Below are 12,173 nucleotides of genomic sequence, written 5' to 3'. Positions count from 1 at the left end.
ATTCTGGGTGTGGAGAATAGGCTAGCAGATTACATGAGTTGTCAGGTGCTGGAATAGTCCCTTTCTCCTGGAGGCGTTTCTTCTCCTGTGTGCCCAGTGGGGGACTCCGGGGTGGATCTATTTGCATCTCACTTCAACAGACAAGTCCAGAGGTTTGTGGCCAAGTCTTGGGATCCTTTGGCCGACACCACAGACGCTCTGGTGGCTCCTTGGAGCCAGTATCGGCTGATTTATGTTTTCCCTCCGCTCAAGCTCCTGCTACGGTTTCTTCGCAGGGTGGTGGTGGTGGAAGGAATTCCGGTCATTCTTGAGGCCCCAGACTGGCCTGTTCTGTCTTGGTACACAGACCTAGTAAAAATGGTCATTGATCCTCCGTTGAGACTTCCTCTGCGGGAGGATCCACTGTCCCAGGGACTGATCTTCTATCCTGCTTTACGGTCGCTGGTTTTAACGGCATGGATGTTGAAAGCGAGGTGTTGAGGTCTTTCTGACTCTGTGTGATTCCTACACTTTTGAAGGCCAGGAAGATCTATCATCGTACGTGGAAATCGTACATTTCCTGATGTGAATCGCTGTAGCTGAACCCTCGCTTGTTCTCTATAGCTAGGGTTTTGGCCTTTTTACAAAAAGGGGTTGAGCAGCAGTTGGCTTTGGGCACTATCAAGGACCAAGTGTCGGTCTTGGCCATTTACTTCCAACGTCCATTGGCTGCCAATGCCCTGATTTGCACCTTTTATTCAGGGGTTGCATCATCTGGCTCCCCTGCAGAGATCCCTGTTGCCTCTGTGGGATCTTAATCTGTGTTTTTCCGTTCTTCAAAAGCCTCCTTTTGAGAACATTAGGGAGATTTCTCTTTCTTTATCCAAGAAGGTTGCCTATCTGGTGGCATTTACTTGCAGAGTGTCTCTGTCCTGTCGTTCGCCTTATTTGGTGGTCCACAGAGATAAAGAGGTACTCCGACCTAATCCGTCTTTTTTTTCTTCTAAGGTCATGTCGGATTTTCAACTCAATGGAGACATTTTGTTGCCTTCTCTATGTCCTAAGCCTCAGCATCCAAAGGAAATTGCCTTGCATTCTCTGGATGTGGTTCCGGGTTTATCTGGCGATAACTGAGTCTTTTAGAAAATCAAACTCTTTGTTCTTACTGAAGGACCTCAGAGGTTTGGCTGCGTCTGCTGCAACCATTTCAAGGGGAATCAGGCAGACGGTTGTTCAGGCTTATTCACTGAAGGGTCAGGTTTCTCCTTTCCCTGTGAAGGCGCATTCTACTAAAGCGCTGAGTGCCTCTTGGGCTTTTCGCCATCAGGCCTCCGTAGTGCAAGTTTGTAAAGCAGCGACTTAGTTGTCTGTGCACACCTTTACAAAATTCTACAAGGTAGCTTTGTTGGCATCTTCTGGTGCTTCCTTTGGACATAAGGTTTTGCAGGCTGCTGTTATACAAGAGAATCGTTTATTTCTCTTTAGGGGTTTTTTCTTTCATGGAAGAGCTCCTGTTGTTCCTGGTTGAGCTTCTTGTTACCTAGTTGGCTAAGTTTTTAGCATTTGGAGTTTACATTTACTATCTGGTTGCCTTCTCCCCACTCCTCATGCCTACACTGCTTTGGGATGTCCCAATGGCTAAGTATGAGAGCTGCGTCTGTCTGACGATAGAGAACTAGATTTTTGTAAGCTCTTACCATAAAATCCTTTTTTTTTAAGTCCGTTGACAGACGCAGCACCCGCCCCTCTGATATGGGGATGGTTTTGTCTTCTTTCACTGCTTGCAACAAAACTGTTTTGCTGGAGCAGGGGGTGTAGGGTTATGCGTATAGGGACAGCCCCATGAGTGTGGTGAATTGCTTTTTTCCTGCCTAGTACTACTCCTGCAGCAGGAAGCATAACACAATGGCTAAGAAGTATGAAAGCTGCGTCTCTCAATTGACTCACAAGAAAAGGATTTTACGGTACGATCTTGCAAAAATCCAGTTTTTACAAATATGTGAAAAGTGTGGTGTGCATTTGTTTTCAGCCCCCTTTACTGTAAATCTTCTAACTAAAATCTAGTGGAGCCAATTGCTTTAAAAAGTCACCTAATTCGTAAATGGAGTCCAATATTTATTTCGTTCATCGACTAACACAGCGCTCCATAAATCATAACTAGTGGGGCATTGATCCGAAGTTGACCTTGAGTACCATCAAGGGCCAGGTGTCTGCCTTGGCAATCTACTTTCAGCGACTCCTAGCCACGTAGTTTTTAGTTGGTACCTTCATTCAGGGGGTTTGACCTCCATTTGAGAATATTCTGGAGATTCCCTTGCCTACGTTATCCCAGAAGGTGACATTCTTGGTTGCTATTACCTCGGCCTGCAGGGTAGTGGAATTGGCAGCATTATCCTGTTGCAGTCCTGATTTAGTGGTCCATAGGGATAAGTGGTTGTTCATCCCTGTCCATCATTCCTGCCCAAAGTTGTCTGTGACTTCCATTTGAATGAGGAATGTATTGCCTTTTTGTCCCAAGCCAGGCTCATCCAAAGGAATTTGTTTTGCATACCTCGGATGTGGTTTGTGCGATTCGGGTTTATATGGCAGCTGGGGAGTCCTTTCGGCGGTCACTCTTTCTGTGGTTACGGACGGACCAAGAAAAGGGCTGGCCACTTCTTCGGCTACTATCTACAGATGGATCAGACAAACGGTGACTCAGGCTTATTCCATTAAAGGTCAGGTTCCACCTTTCCCTGCCACGGTGCAGTCTACTCAGAAGTTGAGTTTATCGACGTACACAGCACCCATACTGTGAATACTGCTTGCTGCTAAACTGATTACCTAGAGCAGAGAGGAGGGGGGATATGTACCAGCTGAGGACAGCCCATGGGTGTAGCCAGGTGTTTTTTTTTTTTTTTTTTTTTGTTCTGCCTAGTCCTACTCCTGAGGAGGCAATATAACCCACTAGTTATGATTGATGGAGCACTGTGTCCGTCAAACTCAGAGAAATTTTACGGTAAGTACGAAAATCCCATTTTTGTAGAACCACCTTTCACTTCAAATTTTGTCTTTTTGGGTATGTCTCCACCAGCTTTTCATATCTAGAGTGACATATTTGCCCATTCTTCTTTGCAAAATAGCTCAAGCTCTGTCAGATTTGATGGAGAGCGTCTAAACCGCAATTTTCAAGTCTTGTCACAGATTCTCAATTGTATTTAGGTCTGGACTTTGACTGGGCCATTCTAACACATGACTATGCTTTGATCTAAAGCATTCCATTGTAGCTCTGGCTGTATGTTTAGGGTAGTTGTTTTGCCCGAAGGTGAACCTCTGTCCCAGTCTCAAGACTTTTGCAGACTCTTAACAGGTTTTCTTCTAATATTGCCCTGTATTTGGCTCCATCCACCATCCCATCAATTCTGACCAGCTTCCCTGTCCCTGCTGAAGAAAAGCATCCCCACAACATACAGGGGGTATCGAATGTTGGGGCATAGGTTGGGATTTTAAGGGTACCGTTTTAACAACCAATATATCACGAAGAAAATGTGTGATCTACAATTTCTCTAAAAAGTGTATCTTTATTATATACAAACATTTCCCGACAATGGGATACACAAAAATAATCAGACAAACATGGTACCAGACAATGTATAAAATATACCATAGTAGCAAACATTACAGTGTCAGCATAAGGTCAAATCCTTAGGTGGATGGACTCGTCAAAGGTCACTGCCGGCTTGGGTGACCATAGCCAGTGTGTGGCCCTCTAATGAATCCAAACTCCACTACCTGACATGTTTCGCGGTGTGTACCGCTTCCTCAGGGGTACAAGGGATAGAGCCTAACAGTGACCAACTAGAAGAGTAACAAGAAATTTCAGGGTTATTCTAATAAATATCACAGTTTACACTTTGTCATCATGCGATTTTGTTATTTTGAATATCAGTATGTGTCAAGTATGGGGTTTTGGGCCGTGGCCCCTCCAACTTATGACACTTAGACGTCATGTATTCGATCATAATTACCACAATTACTTAGATAACAAGGAGGTTCATTTACATTGGCATACAGGCCGAGGCATATGCGATGCTCCCAGGTGATGAGACTGATGTATCAAATCATCCGAGATATAGGTGCTGGATGCCAACTAATATGATGATGCTGCTACCACCATGTTTCACGGTGGGGATGGCGTTCAGGGTGATGTTTAGTGTTGTTTTCTTCACCACACATAGCGTTTTGCTTTTAGACCAAAATGTTATATTTTGTCCTCCTCTGACCCTCTTCCACATGTTTGCTGTGTCCCCACATGGCTTCTCGCAAACTGGACTTCTTATGTCTTTCTTTTAACAATGGCTTTCTTCTTGCCACTCTTCCATAAAGGCCAGATATGTGGAGTGCATGACTAATAGTTGTTGTCCTGTGGACAGATTCTCCCACCTGAGCTGTGGATCTCTGCAGCTCCTCCAGAGTTACCATGGGATTCTTGGCTGCTTCTCTCTGGTTAATGCTCTCCCTGCCCCGCCTGTCAGTTTATGTGGATGGCCATGTCGTGGTACGTTTGCAGTTGTGCCATACTCTTTCCATTTTCGGATGATGGATTAAACAGTGCTACATGTGATGTTCAAAGTTTTTTGATGACCTAACCCTGCTTTTACCTACCCACGACATTTTTCCTGACCTGTCTGGTGTATTATACCTTTGCCTTCATGATGCTGTTTGTTCGCTAAGGTTCTCTAACAAACCTCTGATGGCTCGACAGAACAGCTGCCTTTATATTAGGATTAAATTACACACAGGTGGACTCTATTTACTAATTAGGTGACTTCTGAAGGCGAGTGGTTTCACTTTAGTTAGACTTTAGTTAGGGGGATCTGAGTAAAGGGGGCTGAATACAAATGCATGCCACACGTTTCAAATATTTGTAAAAAAAAAATTGAAAACAGGTTTTCACTTTCCTTTCACTTCACAATTCTGTGCCAGCTTGTGTTTATCTCATAAAAATCCCAATAATATACACTTGCGTTTTTGGTTGTAACATGACAAAATGTGGAGCATTTCGAGGGGTATGAATACTTATTCAAGGAACTGGAAGTGCTGGAGACATTGAAGCATTTACCTTTTTTCCTGTTAGTGAAATCTACAATGTGCAAAAGGCATACTATAAGGTTTAGCAGTTAACTGGAAAAAAATTTTTTAACTGTCTATTTCTCCAACCCTTCTGCATACCCAGCAGGGAGAAATGTAGCTGTAAATTCACAAATTTCCTGTAGCATTAAAGGAAACTGTAGACTCAGTGATTGTAAATGATCACTTTGTAAAACAACCTATTCAGTTTAGAACTGAAATGCAAGGCAAAACATTTGTGTATAGATAAAAAAAAAAAAAACATAAATGCCTTTTGCTCTATCGTTCATCGACCGACGCGGCTCCATTATCTTTAGACCAATGGGTTGTGCTCCTCCTAGCCACTAGGCAGGAAAAAAGCTTAACCACACCTATGGGGCTGTCCCTGCAGGCCGCACCCCACACACTCTCTTTAGCAATCCGTTTGTTTCTTCCTAGTTTTTGGAATAGGACCTAGCTCCCTGCTGGGATTTCGGTCTTAGCTTTCAATAGGAAAATTTAAGTGTTTGTATTTTTTATTTTCACAAGTTATTTCCTGAAGTACCAAGAACCAGAGGAATGCGAAGCAACAGCTGGCTGTGGTTTTGCACTGGATAATCTAGATCCTTAAGGCCTCCCAGCCTGGCCAGCGAGCGTGAGCAGGTTCTAGTCCAGAACTAGGCCTCGCCACGACAATGCCCTGTCAGAAGGGACAAACCTGCGAGTGGACGTCTCTCTGGGACGCGACAACCTGGAACGCCATGAGTCGCAGCTTCTCTCTGGCTGACAGCACTCCCATCCCGGGTGGGAGGTGAGCTGTTTCAGATTGGCGCCCGTCTGGTATCCTGGTATAGTGAGTAGATTGTCCCCCCAAACCCGCTGGCGGTCTCGGGGTGGACGCGGGCCCCCTCCCTGGAATAGTCAGACCCATGGGCTCCCTCAGTTCCCCTGGCCTCTCGGAGGACTAGTCCTGTATACCCCTCAGCATTCCACTGCTCCTAGCCAGTTTTTACCTTGAGGGGCGGTAATATTGGGGCCGTTGTAGCGCTGCCTTGGGGGGCCGGCTTGCCCTGATGGGGTCCCTGTTGAGGGACCTTCCGATGCCTACTGTTCTAGGACCCCTTTTGGGGGTCCTGGAGACCGCATGGTGTGCCGTGGGGGCGCCATCTTGCTGTGGATCATTCCCATTGTGTTGCATGGGCAGCCATTTTCTATAGTTCCACATATAGGGACACTGCTCTTATTTTACATCAGCGTAACATGGAGTCTCAGGATAAAAATTTCACCTGCCGACTCCCTGGGAGTGACTGCAGAACCCTCTGGGTCACAGTCCCAGCCTGATCTCACAACGGTTTTGCAAAACCGAATGACCAAGGTCGATTTTGTCAGTTCCAGCCGCAAACGCCCTCGGCCCTCGCCTCCATCGGCAGGGTCCTCTGACTCCGAGGCAGATATGGCCACCACAGACGTAGCCCACCCTGAGGGGTCGTGTCTTGGCATTCTGACAATGAAGAGGACCTGTCTTAAGCCGCCGTGCGGGATTGGTGGAAGCCCTTTTAGTTTCAGTGCGGGAAACTTTAAAATTGGCTGATGACTCTACAGCGCCGGGTACGCAGGTGTCTTTTGGCTCCCGTAAATCGGGCAATGTTTTCCCTTGTCCAGAATTGTTTCATAATATTGTGGATGAACAATGGCGGTGCATTAAGCACATGTTGGCGGTGCCTAAGCGTTTTGCTCTCAATTACCCTTTTCCGGAGACAGTATCCAATAGGTAGACTGGCACGCCGAAGGTGGATCACCCAGTGTCCAGATTAAATAAAGCAACTCTGGTACACTTGGAAGAGTCTCCAACTTTTGCGGACTCCGTGGATAGACTGGTGGAGTCTGTCCCGCCATCTACACGTGATAGCGGGTTCCATTTTAAAGACTACCTTCGTGAACAGACGCAGACGGTTACTGAATGGGTGAAGTTACTCAGAAGGAACTTGGAAGCTGAACGGCTCCCCCTTGCAGTACTGGAACTAATAGACCAGTTGGCTCAAGCCCCGGTGTTCATGTGTACTACGTCCCTGGATTTAGCTCCGTTAGTGGCCAGGGCGTCGGCAGTGGGGATTGCCATTAGGCGCATGGTGTGGCTAAAAAGCTCGTCTGCTGGCCAGGCCTCTAAAAAGACCTTGACTGATCTTCCCTTCACAGGAGAGAGGCTGTTTGGATCCTCTTTGAATGAGCTGATCAAAGGTATCACAAGGGGTAAGAGTACTCTTCTTCCCCAATCCTGTTAGGGCAAGGCACCACGACCTAGGCGGGGGCCTTCTTTTACTGCTCATAAACGTCTTTTCCGTACCTTCGGGTCGCAAGAAAAAGGTAAATCTTTCAGGCCTTCTGGGGGTTCCAAGAAGCCATGGTCGGGAAAACCTAAGACCGGCCAGTCCGGATCAGCAGACAAGTCCTCGTCTGCATGAAGGGGTGCCCCCCACCCACTTCTGGGGTGGGGGGGATGTCTTGTTTTTTTCCGTAACCCTGGACCTCCTTGATTCAGGACAAATGGGTTCACAAATTGATCCGATCAGGGTACAAGATCGAATTCTGATCTTGCCCTTCGGACAGGTTCTTCCCGTCCAATCTCCGGACCAGTTAAGGGACTTGTGGGGGGCGGTGCACGATTTTGCTGTCGCAAGGAGTGGTTGTACCGGTCCCTTTTTAGGAACGTTTCCAAGGTTTTTATTCTAACCTGTTCACTATGCCCAGAAAAGAGGGCAAGGTGCGTCCAATCCTGTATCTCAAGGCCCTGAATTGCTTTGTATGGGTACAGAAGTTTGAGATGGAATCCAATTGTACGGTAGTGGCGTCACTGCACAAGGCAAACTCTTTAGCCTCAATAGATATCAAGGACGCATATCTTCACATCCCTATTTACGCTGGGCACCAGCTGTTTCTTCGCTTTGCAGTAGCAGACAAGCATTATCAATTTGTGGCATTAACCTTTGGTCTAGCCTCCGCTCCCAGGGTGTTTACCAAGATGCTCGCACCTGTGTTGGCATTGGTGCATCAATGGAGGATTGCAGTACTGGGGTACCTAGACTATCTCCTGTTGAGAGCGGACTCCCATTCAGCCTTGATGGGCAACCTGACAATCACTGTAGAAACCCTGCAGGAGTTCGGTTGAAACATCAATTTCAAGAAATCTGCTCCGATACCTTCCTTGAGACTGGATTATCTGGGCCTGACTCTGGATTCAGCTTTGGTGAGGATTGTCTTCTCCCTGGACAAACTGCAAAAAAAAAGGCAGTGGGCTATTCGGTTGCTGTTGGACAACAATCTGTCTTCACTGCAGACTTGCATGCAGGATTTGGGTCTAATGGTATCAACCTTCGATGCGGTTTCATTTGCTTAGTCCCATACCAGACCTTTGCAAAGGGAGATTCTTGTGAAATGGAACAAGGATCCAAAGTTCTAGGACTTGTTGATTCGGTTGAGCCACAAAACAGTCTGCTCTGTTGTGGTGGATTCAGTCTCCAGCACTATGCCGGGGCAAGTCCTTCCTCCCGTTGTTTTGGATGGTTATAACCACTGACGCCAGCCTGTCGGGCTGGAACGGGATTCTGGGGAAGCTCTGTGCCCAGGGTACTTGGACAGTGGTCCAAAGTACTGATAAATGTTTTGGAGCTCAGAGCAATTGAGCTTTGCCTGAGCCATTGGACGACTCGTCTGCAAGATTGTCTAGTTCGGATTCAATCGGACAATGCCAAGGCTGTGGCTTACATCGATCACCAGGAGGGGGGCACAAGAGTGTCTTGGCAGCCAAGGAAGTGGACGAGATTCTGGCCTGGGTGGAAAGGTTTGGTCCAGCTCTCTGCTGTACACATTCCAGGTGGGGAGTACTGGCAAGGCTGATTACCTGAGTTGTCAGGTGTTGGATCAAGGGGAGTGGTCCCTACACCCGGAGGTGTTTCATCTCTTGTGTGTTCGATGGGGACACCCGAGGTCCATCGGTTTGCTTCTCGCCTCAACCAGAAGGTTCAGCGGTTTGTGGCCAGGTCTGGGGATCCTCTGGCCGACGCCACAGACGCACTGGTGGCTCCTTGGGGTCGGTACCGACTGATTTATGCCTTCCCTCCGTTGAAACTCCTGCGAGGCTTCTACGCAGGATAGAGGTGGAAGGCATCCTGGTCATTCAGGTGGCTGCAGACTGGCCTTTTCGGTCTTGGTACGCAGACCTAATAAGGTTGGTTGCCGACGCTCCTTGAGACAGCGGATCTTCCCTGAGAGGAAGTCTCCAAGGCCCGATTCTTCCATCCTGCTTTACAGTCGCAGGTTTTAACGGCATGGCTGTTGAAAGCCATGTGTTGAGAGATAGAGGTCTTTCTGACACTGATTCCTACACTATTGAAGGAATCAATCTGAGACGGTCCCCGCTACCTCCGTGGGATCTAAATCCGATATCTGTTATTCAAAAGCCTCCTTTTGAGAACATTCGGGAGATTCCTCGGCTTTCATTTTCTCAGAAGGTTGCCTTTTTGGTGGCTATCACTTCTGCCTGCAGAGTATCTGAATTGGCGGCGTTGTCTTGCCGCTCGCCTTATTTGGTGGTCCACAGAGATAAAGTGGTACTTCCGACCAAATCAGTCTTTTCTTCTTTCTTCTTTTTAAGGTGGTTTCTGATTTTCATCTGAATGAAGACATTGTGCTGCCTTCTCCCTTTTTTCTAAGCCCAAGCATTCCAAGGAAATTGCCTTGCATTCTTTTGGATGTGGTGCAGGAGATCTGGGTTTACCTGGAGGCCACTGAGTCTTTTAGAAAGTCAGACGCTCTTTTTGTCCTTACCGAAGGACCTCGTAAAGGATTGGCTGCGTCTGCTGCGATCATATCCAAATGGATCAGGCTGACGGTGATTTGGGCCTAATCACTTAAGGGTCAGGTTCCTCCTTTCCCAGTGAAGGCACATTCTACTAGAGCGCTGGGTGCTTCTTGGACCTTTCGCCATCAGGCGTCCGTGCTGCAAGGCGGCCACTTGGTCGTCTGTGCATACGGTCACAAAATTCTACAAAGTAGATGTGTTGACATCATCGGATGCTTCCTTTTGGCCGCAAGGATTTGCAGGCTGCTGTTTAATCCTTTTTTTTTTGTTTCTCTTTAAGGGTGTATGTTTTTTCAAGGTGAGCTCAAGTTGTTCCTGGTTGAGCTCCATGTTACCTGGTTGGCTAGGTTTAGCCTTTGGGGAATTATGTATTTTTGCGTGGTCTTCCCACCCCTCATGATTATACTGCTTTGAGACATCCCATTGGTCTAAAGATGATGGCGCTGCGTCTGTCGAAAGATAGAGAAAACTGGATTTTTGTAAGAACTTGTCATAAAATCCTTTTCTCTGAAGTTCAACAGACGCCGCACCCGCCCCTCTACTTCTGAGTGAAAGGGTTTTTTTGTCTAATAAACACTGCTTGCAACTAAACTGATTGCTGATAGTGTGTGGGGTTATGCCTGCAGGGACAGCCCCATAGGTGTGGTTTAAGATTTTTTTCCTGCCTAGTGCCTATTCCTGATAGGAGCATAACCCATTGGTCTAAAGATGGAGCTGCGTTTGTCAAACTTCAGAGAAAAGGATTTTACGGTAAGTTCTTACAAAAAGTAATTGATCACATAAACTCTCTTCTCCGCTGCATAAGAGCAAAGAGAAGGAGAAGCAACAGCACACTGAACTCTCCAGTTAATGGCTGTGCAGGGGGGCATGTCAGGAAAAGTCTGATCATTGGAGGAGAGCAGGCTGATTTCCCAGCCTGCAAAGGGTCTGACTGGAACACCAGGGATTTCATACAATATAGCAACATAAATCGAACAGGATACTTTTCCATATAAGTATATGGTACAGCAGGCCCATATCGGGAATATTTCATGCTGAGGTAACAAACCCTTTAAAATTCACTTCCATTTCTGACTCCTCAATATCCTCGGTGGATGGCAATGGACTCAATACTTTGACATGGAAGCGTACAGTCCACATAAGTACAGAGTGGCTTACACAAGTCATGATGGTCTGCATTAATTTTTTGGTTCAGGATGTTTGTTTACATTGAAAGGTCTAGAAGTGTTTACATTTCCACTTTTATCATTTGGAAAATTGTGATTAGGTAATGCAAGCCAATGGGGGGGGACACTGGAAATTTAGATTTCTAATTTTCTGTAAAAGTTGACCTGGGAGGGACTTAGGCTCAGTGACTTCTAGTACGATTTTCATCCTTTTTTTTTTTCTTCTTCTTTTTTCCCCCTTACAGTCAAATCCGAATTACAGTGAAGAGAAGAACCGCTGTGAATATCTCCACAATAAACTGGCTCACGTTAAAAAACTGATTGCACAATATGACCAACAGGTTCTGTCCTGGCATTAGTGCCCATGTTCGGGTAGCAGTATCTTTGCACCTGTACATAAAATTGTGTTCTTTGCCCCTTACTTTTTTTTTTCGTTGTGCAAATTTTTCGTTCTGCAGTTACGCTTGCTATCATCAGTGGAAGAGAAGCAACTTGCTAAACAGCATACCTTGTGAAATTATCTGAATGGTTCTCAATAAACCAAGTAGTGGAAGCTGCACTTGGTTTAAGCTCACTACCTGCAAAATCAGTTTAATTTTTTTTCCCTTTTCAGTTTTTTTTTTTTGTCCCTGTTTTAATATTGGATGGACAAGTATAATCAAAATGATGCCAAAATGGATTGTTTTTTTTTCTTTTCTTATTACTGGAATCCAATAATAAAACAAACCATGCAGCCAAATATTTTCAGAATCTTGTGGTTTAGAGTTTTGGACATGGAGTCACGGAGGGTTTGCTCAAAAAAATGCACACCTTTTTATATGTGCTGCATTAATTTGTGTTGGGATACGTTTTATACCTGTTGCAATTTTCAATTTACTCCATTTGGATTGAATGGCAAACTGCAAATGATGGTGTGACCAAGCTCTGAGTATTGTGAAAGGAATTATAGAACATGGTATGAAACAGTGTTAAGCTGAGCGTCCTAGGGGGATCACAAAAATGCTTCAGGTCTGAAAGTTTGGAGAAAGCCGAAACAAAGACGATTGTGCTTAAACAGTTCACCTACAAAGTCTTCTACCTAA

The 12,173-nt window shown here is 46.0% G+C and overlaps 1 protein-coding gene across 1 annotated transcript in view; it reads left to right on the top strand.

Annotated features, from left to right (window-relative positions):
• Positions 1 to 11,928, top strand: part of ELL (elongation factor for RNA polymerase II) — a 196,101-nt gene extending 184,173 nt beyond the window's left edge. The window contains exon 12 of the mRNA XM_082263798.1: positions 11,337 to 11,928. Coding sequence (XP_082119924.1) covers positions 11,337 to 11,450 — 114 coding nt within the window. The 3' untranslated portion in view covers positions 11,451 to 11,928. The remainder of the gene's footprint in view (positions 1 to 11,336) is intronic.
• The last annotated feature ends 245 nt before the right edge of the window (positions 11,929 to 12,173 follow it).

This window comes from Pelophylax lessonae (genome assembly GCF_965119305.1).
Source record: "Pelophylax lessonae genome assembly, chromosome: 1".
NCBI lineage: Eukaryota > Metazoa > Chordata > Amphibia > Anura > Ranidae > Pelophylax > Pelophylax lessonae.
This window is presented reverse-complemented; position numbering and strand designations above follow the sequence as displayed.